General features: G+C 50.9%; 2 protein-coding genes across 5 annotated transcripts in view; one reads left to right on the top strand and one right to left on the bottom strand.

The window, feature by feature from the left end:
- Positions 1 to 11: 11 nt before the first annotated feature.
- Stard5 (StAR-related lipid transfer (START) domain containing 5) lies at positions 12 to 10,666 on the top strand. Its single transcript, XM_005381450.2, has 6 exons — positions 12 to 172; positions 739 to 788; positions 1,140 to 1,272; positions 5,498 to 5,615; positions 6,227 to 6,320; positions 9,895 to 10,666. The coding sequence occupies exons 1-6, from the start codon at positions 74 to 76 to the stop codon at positions 10,040 to 10,042; spliced, it is 642 nt and encodes a 213-aa protein (XP_005381507.1). The 5' UTR covers positions 12 to 73; the 3' UTR covers positions 10,043 to 10,666.
- Positions 10,667 to 12,689: 2,023 nt separating this feature from the next.
- Positions 12,690 to 16,001, bottom strand: part of Il16 (interleukin 16) — a 111,232-nt gene continuing 107,920 nt past the window's right edge. For all 4 annotated transcript variants that reach the window (XM_005381442.2, XM_005381443.1, XM_005381444.1 and 1 more), the window contains one exon: positions 12,690 to 13,154. In XM_005381442.2, coding sequence (XP_005381499.1) covers positions 12,928 to 13,154 — 227 coding nt within the window. In that variant the 3' untranslated portion in view covers positions 12,690 to 12,927. The remainder of the gene's footprint in view (positions 13,155 to 16,001) is intronic.

Raw genomic sequence — 16,001 nt, 5'->3', positions numbered from 1 at the left:
CGGAGCGGGGGAAGGGCCCCGAGGCTCCGCCCAGCACCAGGCTTTCCGGTCCCGGCCCGCGCATCTCAGAACCATGGACCCGGCGGTGGCCGCACAGGTGAGCGAGGCGGTGGCGGCGAAGATGGTCCAGTACCGGCGAGACGCGTCCGGCTGGAAGAGTTGCCGGGAAGGCGTAAGTGGGGAGCCGGGCGGGAAGGGTGGCCGAGACTTTGCTCCCGGGGGTCCGGGTCCCCAGCCCCAGGCCCTGCCTTTCCTCTCGCCCCGGAAGGACGGAGAGGGCAGCCGGATGGGTCAGCGTGGGCCGCCTGTTCGCAGTAGCTCCGGAAGGTGGGCATCGGGCTCCACCAGACAAATGACTCCCCGACGAGCCTGGCGTGGGTGGTGGCGAGGTTGGCGCGCGCTGCAGGCTCCCAGCCCTCGCTCGCTCCGTTCCTTCCACCTGTGCGCCCGCCTCTGTCATCCCAGGGGTGGCAGGAAACAGTTTTCCTTACTTGACACGGTTTTGAACAAATTGCGTGAGGAAACAAAATGCGCGGTGGTCTTCAAGGTGATTTGAACAGGGAAATTCTCTGTCACCCTCTGCGCCGCGTTCATCCCACTGCGCCAGGTGTGGGTCGGAACCTCGGAGAATCACATCTCCTGAGGCTTCTGACCCCTTTTCTGCAGTAGAGACTGAGCCAGGAGTTCCCCCAGAGCCCAGCTAGCTCTAAAGTTCTGTGATTCTGTGCCTTTTGACAGCATGGAGTTTCAGTTTCCTGGAGGCCATCTGTGGAGTTTGCAGGGAGCCTGTAAGTGCACATCCTGTTCGAAGCTTGTGGAGCGGCCACACCCTTCCTGGTGTCTCTGGGTTTGCTTCCTGAAAGGCTCCAATCCACCCTGCACCCTGTGATCCACGCGCCAGGTGTCTTCCAAAAATCACCAACTTCTGTTCGCAACCGAATCATTTCCAGCCAACCATACCCTTGAGAAAGCTTATGGCCCACTTCGAAGCCCCGAGGGGAGACAGGCAGGGCTCTTCGGCTTGCCCTCGGCCTGCCAGTCCTGAAGAGCTCTGAGGGACATGGCCTGGATGCCCTCAGTAGGTCTCAGAATAACAAGTGTGACTGATGCCTGGGGTCCAATTCCTGTCTGTGTTCCAGGTACCGAGGAGAGGGAGTTCTCTGTGGTACCCTAGAGGAGGTGTGGGACTGCATAAAGCCAGCTGCTGGGGGCCTTCGAGAGAAATGGGATGAGAATGTGACCAGTTTTGAAGTTATCGAAAGCATCACCGATGTAAGTTCCCCCAGCATGTGACCCACAGACAGTGTCTGTGCTGCCATTGTGGGAACCTGATCCCAGCCCCTCTGGGAGGGTCTGTGACACCTTTTGGCAGGAAGGGTGCCCTGTATACAGGTGGGAGGCAGTGTGACATACAGAGTATAGATAGCAGTAGCTGCTGAAGAGGGACAGAGGGTACCTAGACATCCCGGACACTGAGCTGACGCTTGGATATGGCTCCTCAGCTTCACTGGACAGAGAGACACTTGCCCAGGAGTCAGCCTCCTCTGCCTTCTGTGGGCTGTGTCAGGCAACACCTTCTGGATTAGTGTCCCATTTGGTAGCGTGGACTCCGTCAAGACTATCCTTGTCCACCAGAACTTTCTTCAGTGATGGGAATGTTTAATGAGTGCTTTGTCCACCATGGTAGCTATGAGTCCTATGTGGCATGGAGCATTAGAAGGTACATAGTTTGAGGAAATTAATTAATTTTGTTTAATTTCAAATAGCCACACGGAGCTCCTGGCTCCCATAGTAGATAGCTTAGGTGTTAATAAGCCTGCCCTGGGATCCTCTACAGCTTTAAAGTCTGGCCTGATTTTGATTACACAGTGCAGGAAAAAAAAAATGGCCCAAACTATAATAAGCAAAGTGCCACTGGGGAAGCACTGCTGACCTGTACAGTTTGAATGGTATCTTGATTCTGACATCTGACAGGCACCTGCTGGGTGTTCACACAGGGGATGTTGTGAAACCTCACAAAGTAGCTCCCCACGGGAGAGACTGTGGGTGCTGTGTGTTTCAAACCCTGACCCAGAATCCACACTTCAGTCCCCTTATCTCAGGCATTTAGGTCGATGTTTCCTAAAATATGGGTGCACATCTCTAGGGTAGAAAAGGGGATTTCAAGTCCTTCACAGTCAAAGCTGAAATTGGATCTCATAGTAAGGACGTCACCCTGGTTCAACTCCCTTGGGTGCTACTGTGTAATATTCACTTATCTTTATAACAAAATGAATAGCCTCCCTCAAGCTCAGAATTAGAATCTAATAGTCCCTTGTATATACATTTTGTAGTTGCCTATGATTTATGGCAAGTGGTAATCTGGGACAATTCCAATACTTAAATAGCTTCCTTTTAAAGCCATGTGATCTAGATTTTTTTTAAAATGAGCACATTTATACTAAATGAATAATAGGATAGGTAAAATTTAAGGTACGAGGCAAATAGTTGTACACAAATAGTTGAAGGTGAGGAAACTTTGGTTAATGTGCTTTAAAACCAAATACAACTGTAACAGCAGGAGGGCCACATATAGAATTTTCTTACTTTGTGTCTTTTTAGCACATTAGTACTTCTTCGTCCTGATACAGTGACTGGTGGGGATGAAAGAATGAAAAGCTTAGGAAATTACAGGCTAATGTAAGCGGCTGTCACAGGGATGATTCGGTAATGAGCGATGACATTTATTGGATCCTTTTGTCAGTGCTACCAACGCAGGGCTCTTTAAGTGAAACCCTGGGGGAGGGAACCGTTTGACAGAGATAGAGGGGGCCAGACGCAGGTTCACTGAGGTAAAGGGGCCAACTAGGAGCCAGCTGGAGGGACCCCCATTCTCCCCACACCCAGCTGCCAAGGTGCCTCCTCCCAGAGGAGGTGAGCGCCTCTCTTTAAGCCTTCACCCACCTCAGTGTTGCATGCTGGCCCCAGGAGGAACGTTTTCCTCATTGCTGCCTTACAAGTGCCTCACTGTCCCAGCTTGTTCAGGGCACAGGATGGCAGGGGACTCGCTTGTACTAAACTCTCATCTGTGCTAAGTTGCCCATGCCATCTAGGCCAGCTTGCCAGGGGGCTGCACGGCAACACTGGCAGGGTCTTCCTGCTGTGCTGGGTACTCCAGTTTGTCCCTGAATGTGGACAAACTGCCTCACAAGACCCTCTTCACTGGCACCCACGTGTCCCACCCCAGTGAGCCCCCTGGAGCATGTGAAGCCTGTCTTCCATGTTTTTGCCTGCATACCTCTGATGGGTTTTCGAGAAACTAGGCATGATCCCCACACATCTAACTGACACCTAATGCTGAGCTGACAGCTACATCTTCGTAAGTTGCAAAGCAGGGCAGTTTTGACAGGTAATAAGTGTCAGTTTTGAACATAGCAATAGCATGATTTTTAGTCAACTCCAAATGACATGTGAACTTGTGTTTAATGTTACCTGTTTTAAAAATGCATAAGTAAATTTTTCCCATTCAGAAGTTGTGTATGACTTCTTAAATTCAAATTTCCAGTCTATGCAGCCTACTAGATTTTAATAGGATGATGTATGTTCATTCTTGGAAATCCTCATCTTGCATCATAGATATGCCTACAGATGGGTATTATTTTTAAAATTCATACATTTCCTTTGACTGTAAGACTTTGTTAAAAATGAGATCAAGATACAGTTTATTAAAATAACATGATTTCAAATTTTGATGAAGAATTATTAAGCACAAGAAAGAAAAATGTTTCACACCTCTGGAGGAGATGAATAGTATAGGGAGCCCTTTCCGGTGCTCATTGCAGTCCGAGAAGTTTATATTTGTAATCCCATGGAAAAGTTATTGGAATTCTAGCAAGTTAATTCCAGTCTACCACTGCCAGTGCAACCCATGATGTAAAGGCACAATTATATATCTAAAATGGTGGGGAGCCAAGGGAGTCCTAAGTCCAGCTAGGGTGATGGTTAACCAGAACAAAGGCCCCAACCCAGTGCCGAAACCAAGTTTTATTAATTTGAGAAGAAGGGAGTGGCTGGAGGATGAGTGCCTCTGAGAATGGCAGGAAGCACTTGAGTGCTGTGAGCTGGGCTAGGTAGGAGGTCTGAAATCACTTCTGCAATATGCAGAGAGAAGGGTATGCGGAAAGAGTAATCTGCATAACCCAACTCAGGGTAGTATCTAATGTGTTGGAGTTGGTGCTTTGGCAGACATTGTGCGTAATGTAATTTTTTATGCCCTAGGAATTCATAGCCTCTTATCTTGAGGCTTGATCCCAGCTGACTGTGTGGAGCGTGGCTCTCTCCCACCTGGCTCACACATGTTTTTTGGGAACTACAGGGCAGGGTAACACTAACCCGTTGCCTTGCTTTAAAGCCTACACATTAGCACCTCAGCTGGACCATTTGCATTGCTTAAAGCCAGTTGAGGGGGTAAGGAAAAATCCTAGCCAGCTCTGTACATGTCAATACATGGAAATAGGCCAGGTTTAGCCAAAATGGAGATAATTGCTCTTCTTTCAAGGAGAGCCCTCCACGTGATCTTCCGCAGACTAGGAAGTCTTTGTCCTAATTCATATGTCTATGGAAAAGAAGACTTCTCACCAGAAGGATATGCCTTCAGTGGACATCAGCTGCAGAAAGGAGGGAAAGCACAGGCCATTGGTGAGCTGGGGTTTGCCAAAAAGCAGAGAAGCAAGCAGTAGCTCTTTATCAGTTAGTGAAACTGCAGAAATGTGGAGAGGCCCTTCCTCACAGATTGGCATTCCCCATTGTGAGTTGGAAATTTCTCCAGTGTTCTGATTCTGACATAGATGAATGATAGACGAATGGAAAGGTGCACAGGACCCAGCGCCCTCCCGTGAGTTTGTTGCATTTGTGCCACACACTGCCTCCTGCAGTGTTTCTTACCAGTGTCCTCTTTCTCTTGGGTTCCAGGTACCATCTCTGGGGAACAGGACATGTGGGGGCAATAGTCCAGGGTAGAGGCTGTAGGGATACTACAAAATCACTTCTGCCATTCCTACTACAGAATACTAGAATGCAAAAAGAACAAAATCGGCCAAACCCCACACCTTGGAGAAGATTTAAGAAAGGGGAAAACACGGAAGTCTAACCCCACGTGTAGTGTATGGTTTAACATCTTGATCAGCACCCCTGGTTGTCGTTGGCACCTTAGGGAGTCTTCCACTCTGGCACAGTGCCAGTGGGCTGATTCTTGATGGGCCTGGGGTTGGGGATTCCTGTGCCCCTTTGTAAGGAGGAGAGGAGGCCTGCCTGCAGGTGCAGCCTTGTCCCGGGGTGCTTGGAGATGAAGTGGGAAACTGATCCCCAGCATACCTGGTGAAAAGTTCTCAAATGTCTCAGGTCAAGTCACAGGGTCACTCTCCTGTCAAGGTGTCCTGTTTCCCACACCCTAGGGAACAAGGCAGGGTGGGGAGGAGAGGTCTGGTCCTCAGACGCATGGGGCCCCTTGCTTTGGCAGACATTGTGCGTGAGCAGGACCTCCACACCCTCAGCCGCCATGAAGCTTATTTCTCCCAGGGACTTTGTGGACTTGGTGCTGGTCAAGAAATATGAGGATGGCACCATCAGCTCCAATGGTGAGTGGTATCCAAGGGTGTCAGCTGGCTGTGAGGGGACATGCTGGGCTCTCCTCCACACCCCTCAGACGCTCAAGGGCCAGCCTCCAGAAACCAGCAAAGAACTCACTTGAGCCTTGGGTTCCTCCCTCAGCATGCATCTGGCCTTGAAGGGGCTGAGGGGCCGTGGGCTTGGGCAGGAGAGCCTCATAGGTTGTCCCATGGATATGCTGGTCACCAGTTGGTACATGGCCCCATGCCATTCCTCTGAGCCTGCCTGGGGAGATGGGGGACACCTCCTTGCCTCTGATAGCTGAGGTTTGGAAGGAGCACGCTTCTCCTCCCAGCCCCAAACCTCCTACCCTGGAATGCTTTTTTTTTCTAATATTCTCATAAACAGAGAAGTTGTATGCAAGAGTGTATGCATGTGTGTGTGTGAGTGCATATGTGTGTGAGCATGCATGTGTGTACATGTTTATGCATGAGGAAGCGTAAGGGGCTGTGGTAGGTAGGAGGAATCCCATACCCTTGCCCTGGGCTCCAGGTGACCTGGTCTGAGAGCACAGGCTCTTCAGTGTGGAGGCTGGACTGACTGAAGCTCTTGCTCAGTGTGCATTGGAATTCCTCTCCAGCTACCCATGTGGAACATGCATTGTGTCCCCCGAAGCCAGGATTCGTGAGAGGATTTAACCATCCATGTGGGTGCTTCTGCGAACCTCTGCCAGGGTAAGAATAACCCCTGGGTACAGGCACCTGTCTGAGACCTAACTGTCTTCACTGCGGACACTGTGAAGATGGGTACTATGAGTGAGGGTGGGATGTCACTTTGATTCGGTAGGTCCTGAGATGTGGCTTTGGGATCTACGTCTGGTCCTGAGCCTCCTCCTCTCTGGGATCATTCCCTCCTCTACTTCCTGTTCCTCTTCTACTTCCTTTGTTCTACCACACCCTTCTGCCATGATTTTCCTGCCGTGGAGCCAGCTGACCGTGGACTGAATCCCCTGAAACTGTAATTCAAATTAAACCTCTCCCCCTTTAAGTGGTGAGTGTCAGGTATTGTGTCAAGCCATGGGAAAGCTGACTAATAAGGTACTTTGACTATAATTCCCAAGAATAAAAATGCCTTAGGCCTCACTGTTACAAAGCTGCCCTTCACACACACACACACATCAGTGACATAATATGCCCAAGTTCTTGGCATGCAGTAGAGTTGTGGGGAAATGTTATACAAGCTAATTATGATGTAGGGTTGATTAGACAATTGTCATGGTCCCATTTACCAGATGATGAAACTGAGGCTTGGGATCATTAAGTGCTCTGACCAGGGTCAGAAGCTAGAAGATTGGCAGTGCAAGGTCTGACCGTGTCTCTCCCATGCTCTCTGGGCATTGGCTACCAGCCTGAGGGGCTATGATGATGATAGCTGTCCCTACCACACATTCTGTACCATGCCTGTCTCTTCCCAGCTCAAGGGCTGAAGGAGGAATCAAAGCCCACACTGAGTTATCCTGGAGCTGAGCAGCCTCCCTGTGTGCTCATGGGCATGGCCAGGTTCTACCAGAAGCTTTCCATGTGATAAATAGGCTGAAGGCACTGAGTTATCTGTGAACCACCCAAGTTGACAGTGAAAGAACTTCACCTGCTGGTACAGCTGTGGGTGTGTCTCAGTGTTTGCTGCAGACACCCAGAGCGAGGGCTTTTGTTCTCCCCATAGTGCCACCCAGTGGCTTGGGTGGAGAGGATTTTACTCAAAACTCAGACCTGCACCTGCACCCATCTGTGTGTAGCACTCTTTGCTAAGTTAGCTTTGCAAACATCTTATGACGGCCTTTGAGTTTGAAACTAGCCTAGCCATGCTTGAACACATACCAGTTTTAGTTCCCTTGGGACACAGATGCCCAAGGTCTCTTGCCTTGGGCTAAAGACACTAACCACTACCTCCTGTCTGTGCCCTCCCTGGCTGACAGTCAGGTGCTGAAAGCCACCTTGGTTGGGTGCCAGGTTTGCTGGAGAGGGGTTTTCAGAACAAGATGCAGAGTCCTTACTCCTGGGGGCAGAACCCCACGGCTGTCTTCCTTTGAGGGATGTACTGGTTACCTTTTGGTTACTGGGACCAAATATCTGACATACACAGCTTATAGGAAGAACGATTTCTTTCAGCTAACAGTTTCAGAGGTTCCAGTCCATGGTCAGTTGGCTCCAAGGCAGAAATATGGCAGAAGGGAGGCTGATCACCTCATGGTGGTGAGGAAACAGAGAGTCAGGAGAGCTAGAGGGGACGCTGGACCCAGCACCCTGCTTTCTCCAGCCCCACCTCCTAACAGCCCATTCAGCCAGGAACTCACTGGATTAATCCACTCACAAGGCCAGCACCCTCACAGTCCAGTCAGCCCTCTGCGCCCTGTCTCTAACGGGGATCAAGCCCTTGAAACGAGACTCTGGGGGACACTTCATATTTAAACTATAGCAGAGAGAGCACAGTATGGATTCCCTCACCACCACGTAGCAAAAGTGATGGCACAGTGTCAGCACTTTTATAAAAATCAACTAATTTTCGGTCTTACAACCACCTTAAGGCACTGTTATTATCCTCATTTGTAGGTAAATATACTAGGGCACAGAAAGGTGGTAAGGTACTTGTAACTTACTCAAGATCACAAACCCAGCAAATGATACAACCTTCTGACTTCAGAATCTGTGCTTTTAACTCAAGATACTGACCTGTTTGTCTATTTTTACCAAAACAGATAAAATATCTTCCCTCTTCAGGGCTTACTTTCATTGCACAGGAAAGGAAAAACAGCACCCAAGTGTGAGTAGTTAGATGTCCACACTCATAGTTCTCAAATGTTTAGCTTTGGAGAAAACTAAAGCCAGTTAAGGGTGAGTGGGAGTGGGTCTCCCGGGGGTCAGCAGAGACTCTGGGATGGGCATCCGAACAACCTTCAGCACAGGGAGTTTGGCCTGGCAGGTGGGGGTTGAGGCAGGGGCAGGGACAAGAGCAAAGTCCCAGGGGTGGAGTAGGTACAGGCAGCACTTCCTCCCGGGCCATGCCCTAAATGCCTGCTTCTGCTCCACCCCTGGGACTTTGTCCCTGCCCCTACCTCAACCCCCACCTGCCAGGCTGGGCAGGCGGAGGGAGTCTGTGGACAAAGCTGCATGGTGATGTTGTGGCCCTGGCCTGCGTGATGTTGGGAGCCCTTGAGCACCTGAGAGCTGGCTTCGTGCCGTGCAGTTGGGGCTTCGAACAGCTGCCCTCAAGTACAAGGCGAGGTGGTCTTCACAGCCCCTGCCACAGTGAGGCTTGTGGCGGTGAAAACCTGCCCAGTTCCTCTGCAGTCGGATCCCTTGACAAATCTGATTTTGGCAGGCACTTCAGTCCCCTGTTGCTCCAGGTGCCCACATTTCTGTTTGCAGCCGGAGAGCCAAGTGTTGCTGTCAGTCACTCCCCACATGGGCGGGACACTGGCCTTCGGCTTCCAGCCCAGGGTCCCCTACCACAGACCTGCCCACCCCCAGGGATTCTGCCACCCCCAGCCCAAGTCCACCCTGCTCAGTCAGTCACGCGCAAGTCTCAGATTCCGACTGCATTGCACCCTTCAGTGTAACTGGGGCTCCCAAAGGGCTGTTGTCCTGCTGGGGCGAACCTGCTATTATTGAGCATGTTTGAATTTAAACCAGACAAGTTAGGAGATACTTGTTTTAAAAATTGTAATGCATGCATTCATGTCAGCATAAATAACATTTTTATGAAAAGTAACTATTTTTCAAAACAAAAATCTGTATTAAGAGTGACACAGTTTCCCTTTTTTGCAAGCCCTTTCTGCTCCAGGGCTCGGGTAGAACTCACACCTGCTTCTACAGTCTGTCCTATGGCTCCTTAGGAGAGGAGAAAGGGTACTTCACACCTTCATGGTGCTGTGCCAGTAGCTGTAACCTCGCAGAGACCCAGGAAGGGCCTGGGTCCCCCAGTGAAAGTGCCACCCTGTTGGGCAGGGGCAGGTGACATCCAAGTCTCCCTCCAGGGCCTATCGTGGAGGGCTGAGCTCTCAGAAGCATTTGCGGTGCATGTCAGAAGCTGAGAACTAGCTCATTGGGCTGGAAGGAGGGACTCCTCCCTACCTTCGAGCTCGGGAGCTATGGGAGGAGCTCACACAGGGACAGGTTACACCCTGATTAAGCAGGAGTCCTGGAGGCAGCAGGAGGTGGGGTGTCCACTGTGGTGGTGGTTTCTGCAGGGCGAGGTTCTGCTTGCCTGAAAGCGTAGGCTCCTGACGCAGCTCCCCTCTTGTCTTTGCAGGGAGCCCGGCAAGACCAGGGTGATCACGTTCTTCCAGACCGACCTCAGCGGCTACCTGCCACAGAGCGTGGTGGACTCCTTCTTCCCACGCAGCATGGCCTGCTTTTATGCCAACCTTCAGAAAGCAGTGAAGCAGTTCCACAGTTGAGCTTTCACTTGATTTTTTTTTTTTTTTTTTTGGTTTTTTTCCGGTACCAGGAATCGAACTCACGACGTCGAGCTTGCCAGGCAGGCGCTGTGCTGCTGAGCTAAATCCCCAGCCCCTGAGCTTTCACTTGAGAGGTGGTGGAGATCGGCCCTGATGCACGAGGAGTCCCAGTGGCTGGGAGAGCCTGAAGGCTGCCTTCTGCTCTTTGGGACACTTGGTGGGCAGCGATTCTCTGAGTGCCAGCTGTGGGCAGCAGGTGCTCCTCCTTCCTCAGGGCTGGCATGGGGAAGCTGTTCACTGCTCCAGCTCTACCTGGGATCCAAGCATACTGCTGCGGGGGATCCAAGCCCATACTGCTACCTGGGATCCAAGCCCAGGCTGCGGGGGAGTTTGCACGGAGCCCTCCCTTTACCCTTCCAGGTGGAAACACTTCCCTGGGGTGAGCACAGCCCCGTCCCCACCTGGGAGGTCTGCAGAGACTCTTTGCCGAGGTGGAAAGCATTCCCTTTCTGTTCCCGTCAGCTCAGCATCCCATTCGCACTGGTGAGATCTTCACCTCCTGCCTCTCACCCGGGAATCTCCATGGGACACCGTGTTTGATTAAAACTCATTCATTCCCAGTCAGTGAATAGCCCTGCTGTGTGGCCTGCCCTGTCCAGTGTTGGGTCCCCTGAGGCAGACTGGTTCATGCCTCCTCTGTGAGGCCCTGACCCCAAAGGCAGTGGTCTTGCCAAGATGGGGCCATGTGCAGGCCTGTCTAGCTGGCTGGAAGGTCAGCCTCTCAAGGACACGAATCACTGGGTCCATAGGACACTGTGCCCACAGTGCCTGGCACCGACCATGCTTCCTGGCACAGGGTTAACTGCTTTGGACCCTAGAGAAGGAGGCAGAAAGCAAGTCTGGTTTGACCTCTTACAAGACAGTGGGTTGGTGCTGGTACCAACCCCAGGGTAGTGTGTTATATGAGCTCTGGCACAGTGGAGCTGGTGTGGGAATCAGAGACCAAGGGCTCCGAGGAGAGTGCACTGTCTCCCTGGGTGGGGATGGCCGCGTTTCCCAGCTGGGGAGGGGGTAACCGGAAACAGCACGTGCCGTGCCTGTGCCAGCTCCGAAGTTGGCCAAGGAAAGCATGCTTAGTGCAGCATGGAGCTCCAGGGGATGAGCTTTTATTTTAGGAACTTGGTGACTTCTGACCAGAGGACTTCTTGGCCTACAGACCAGGCACCTGGTGTCGTGTCCTTGGCAGCCCTAAGGCAGCTGGGTGTGGGAGGGAAGGGACCCTCTAAAGCGCACCAGGGACGGGGAACACTGGGAGGGAACGTCATCATCTGCAGGGGTAGTGAAACCCAGGGCAGGGGACACATGCTTTCTGTTCTGTAGCCCCACTGCCCAGCCCTGGCCATGTGTTTGTATTGAATCACACCTTTCACTGTTGGGTCAAGTTCACCTTCAGTGTTTCCCTTAAGTCGAAGCTGGTAGAAATGGTTTCACGTTTCTAATCTTCTTGCTCATCTGCTGCTTAGCATGACTCAGAATGGCATGAATGGGGCAGCAGGCAGGAAACAGCTCTCTAAGCCATTGTTCTCAGAATGAATAAAACAGTGAGCTGATGCGAGCTGTGCTGACATCACCCAAGGAGTGGACAAGAGGACTAGGATCCTGCTGGGCTTTCTGATGGTCCACTACCAGTAAGTGGCTTCTTGTCCTCTTACGGGCCCTGGAGAAGCCCCCCAGGCTACACTGTCATGGTGTCATTAATAATGGCCTGGGAAGTACTTCAGTGTTTTGTCTGTGGTCCTTGTCCTTACTTCATAGGAGCAGGGACTGGAGAGGGACTGGGACTGGCCCAGGATGCTGGCTGTTTAAGTCACACTGACTTCTCCAAAGCTCGGCAGTAAGGTATTTGAGGTAACCAAAGCTAATAGCCCCCTTGGCCAGGCATTCAGAGGTATTTTCCCTGCAATGCTCTGGCCTTAAAACCACCTTTGCCTGTTTGTCTCCACCAGTGACAGGAGGAAGGACTCAGCCTCTGCCTGATTACCACCCAGCTGCACAAACCAGGCACTGTCCCTGCGTCTGTGCGCCGACATCAGAGCCCCATGCTATAGGAGCTGCATGATCGCCAAGCTACCCATTTAACGTACTGCACAGCCCGTGGCATGTGGTGGCTGCGGGCGGCAGTTCTTACTTCATGTTCATGCTGGTCCGTCCTGGCACACCTGTACACACTGAGAGTCTCACTTGCATGCCTCTCAGCTCGCTGGGTGTATCACCTGGCACCACCCTAACTGATCACTTCTCCAATTCAAATAAAAATAGATTTCTCAGTGTTTTACGTGACAGGCTATGCTTTCCAAAAACAACCCGGCAACATTTCCTCTCCCCTTAAGCTTGGCAGGTCTGGACTGGCTCTAATCCAGAGTCCAGTGGAAGGCTGAGTTCCCAGTCACCAGCCCAACCACTCCCGTTTGAGAGGAGAGGGTCTTACACATGGCTCCTGCCCCAACCTTGCAGTGGTCCACTAGGGGTCAAGCGGCACAGGAACGAGCTGTCTCTCTAAGTCCTGCCACACGTCAGACTCACAAAAAAGCAAAGTTGCTGCTCCAGGTGGATGGTGAAGGAAGTGGCAGAGCAGGACATGGACTTGTCAGATTGCAATATATGCATTTTATTGTGGCACCATAACATCATCAAGCCCTCTCTATATACAGTGTACAGTTTGTATCAGCCACCCCAGCATGACTCTGTCCTAGCTTTGGGACAGTCATCTTGTGGGTGGTGTCCCAAAAGGTCCAGACCTGAACAGCTGCCAGCAGGACACACCCCTGGGGGGTGGGTAGCAGAGACCCTGAGAATCAGCATTATGGAACATGTGTGCCCTCAGCTTAGCTTGGCTTCTGTGTCAGCGCCCTTCCTGCCTTAGGATCCTCAGCAGCTGAGGTCTCCTTGGCCTGGAGACTCTTTCTTTTGAGGACAATTGTGACAGGCCCATCTGGAAGAGCCTTGATGATGTTCCAGGCTTCAAATCGCGTGAGGCCCTGCACGGCAGTACCAGCCAGTTGCAGGATCTCATCTCCAGGCTGGACCAGCTCGATCTGTTCTGAGGCTGCCCCTGAAATTAGGAAGAAGATGATTGTGGGTTCCTCAGGTATCAGGAGTAAGAAAAGTTATCCTCTACTTTGGTCTCTGAGGAGCCAGGACAGTAGGAAGAGGGTAGCACCCCATCCCTTGGGAGCTTGGTGGTTCTAGAGTGAGCCCCTCATACTCAAGGGAAAGTGGGGACACCAGGCTGCTCTTGAAAGGGAAAAACTGTACAAGAGAAATTGTTACCCCTGTAACCACAAGAGCATAACCAAACATGCAGAATGCCTGACTGTACCGTTGTACCAAGCTTCATAAACTGATGATCATTAATTTACCTTGTAACTAATGATCTCATCCTGCTAGCTAATCCGAAGAACTGCCAGGCTGTTCCATCTCACCTTTGTACCTCCTTTGTACCTCCTGTTTGTGCATCATATAAAAGCCCTAGACCACCAGAGATCAGGACCTGATATTTTGGGAGTGATCCCAATCAGTGCCCCCTGACATAAATAAATCTGCTTCCAAATCATGGGTGTCATTTCAGTGTTTCTGCTTGCCACTGCATCTGGTGCATCAGCCAGGAAGACTGGCCATGCTGAGCTCTTTTGTCACCAGTCATGGCCCTCACAGATGGAGCAAGGACCTCTCCAGGTCCTGACAGGAAGGCATGACCTTGAGAATTCTCAAGTCCCCTCAAGAGGTCTGAAGGTGGATTCCTGGCTCCCTGCTCGAGTGGCTCACATTTGATGGCAAAGGGAGGAGGACACAATCTGTCTGTTTGTCTGCCTGCCTGCTTCATTCTGATAAGACACCTGGAGGCATCCCAGTTAGTCAATCTGTTAGTTCTGCTCAGTTCGTACAGAAGAGCTTGATCAACTCTTGTTAGTTAAGGCCACCCACCCTCACAGGAAGCGGGTTGGAATGTTTAACCTCTGAGTGCCTGCTGAATGAATGTGTGAGTGACTGGAACAGACAGCGTAAGCAATAGGCTGCTTCATTTGTGCACCAAGACTGGGAAGTACTGCTCACAGTGGCTGATTGGACCCTCACCTGCAGCTCTGTGGTGACTAACATATGGCATAACAGGTTTCGCACCCTCCTTAGCTAAGTCATGCATAAGTCCCCTTGAGGGGCATGGCCAGGTGGCCATCTGAATGGTCTCTCTCTGAGGGGCACCCACCCTTGCTCTGTTGCACCATCGTTAAAGGGTACACAACATGCATTGTAGGGAGATGGAGTGGGAACTAATTAATTAAAACCTACAATCCATGACTGCAGGAAAAGGGGCTTTTATGGAGTTAAAAATACAACCAAACTGTTCCCTGCATCTCAAAGGAAAAAAGAAGGAAAAAGAGGCTTATTCTTCCAGAGAATTCCACCTTGCCACCCTCATTGGCTGCCACAATTGCTGCCAGCACCTATAGCTTCACTGTCCATTTCTGACTCATCTGCTTCCAGCCGATTGAGCCAGTTCCAGCTGGCCATTGCCTGCATTTGGCCACAGAGGCCCTCTCTCCAGAGCCTTTTGCTTACGTGCCTGTCCTGGTCAGATGGCATTATTTAATGCACACCTGAGTTGACTGTCAACAATTCATTCTGAGTTCCACATTTTGACTGAGGAAAAATTGGACTGTCAGCTCTGATAAATGAGTCGTGTCCTATTGGGCCTGACTAGATAGGACAGACCAAGTTCTATCAAACTGAGCCCCTGAGAGCCTGCAGTCATTGCAAAAGTCAGGGGTAAACCTGTGACTTTCCTGGTAGACGATGGAACAGAACTCTCGGCCTTCAAAAGTTCCCTCTGTCAAAAAGTAACCATCATTGGGGCAACTGGGACTCTTGCCTCTTGCTCCTTCTGCCAGGCACAAACTTACAGCCCGGGAGGGCATCTCCTTTGCACCAAGCCAGCCAACCTCCCTCTTATTTAACCCTGCACATTCAACTTTGTCTGTTCCCCAAGAAAAAGATGATGTCTGCATCAGCCTGAGATAGATAACTGCCATCCTAAAGTTCTGAAAACTCTCCTCCCAGAGTTATAGACTAAAGACTCACCTCTGGGCCTGGACATCAACCATGCTGCCTCACTGAACCCCCACTGCTATCAGATGTCGCAGGAGGTACAAACAGGTATCCAGCCACACTGCAGCCTGATAGACTGTTAATCACCTTAAGCAAGATCTCTGTGCTGTCCACAATGCAAAAAAGATGCCTTCCTCTGCTTGGGATTTGCTGCCATAAACCCCTTCAACTGGGAAAATCCTGAGATAAAGGCCAGCTCACTTGGACTCAATTTCCATAAGGGGGTTAAAAACTCTCCCACCTTGGCCCTGCACCTGTGTCCCACATGACAAGAAAGCCATCCTAGTCATCAAAACAAACCCACAAGGCATCTGAGAAGTTCTTAGACTCAGCCCAAGCCAGAAAAGCTTTATCCCATCCTGCTTGAAGATCCTGATCAGTGCCCATCAATGTAAATAAATCTGCCTCCAAATCCTGGGTGTCGTTTCAGTATTTCTGCTTGCCACTGCACACTTTCTGAGGTTCTTGGAAGGCTATGGCCCATGCTACACCAGAGGGAGGAGATTTCAGACTGTTGCTTGAAAGATTGGGAAACTGTGTCCTCCTTAAGTAGTGGAGGATACAGATCAATATCTCACCCCCTGTGCCCTTGCCCTCCCCTTCTGCTGGGATCACTGGCACTGGGTGGGGTGGGAAGGGCACTGGGGAGAATCAGGCTTAGTGGGGCTCCTGGAGAAGACCTCTGCATCTGTGCAGAAAGGACACATTCTTCCCAGGCTGCATGTGAAAACATGCAGATATTTATCTTGTATCTATTTTATTGTTTATACTGAAAGAAAATCTCCCATTCACTTGA

Source organism: Chinchilla lanigera, unplaced genomic scaffold (assembly GCF_000276665.1).
Source record: "Chinchilla lanigera isolate Chin_1 unplaced genomic scaffold, ChiLan1.0 scaffold00015, whole genome shotgun sequence".
NCBI classification, from domain to species: domain Eukaryota; kingdom Metazoa; phylum Chordata; class Mammalia; order Rodentia; family Chinchillidae; genus Chinchilla; species Chinchilla lanigera.
Note: the sequence above shows the minus strand (reverse complement) of the source record. Positions and strands in the feature narration are given on the sequence as shown.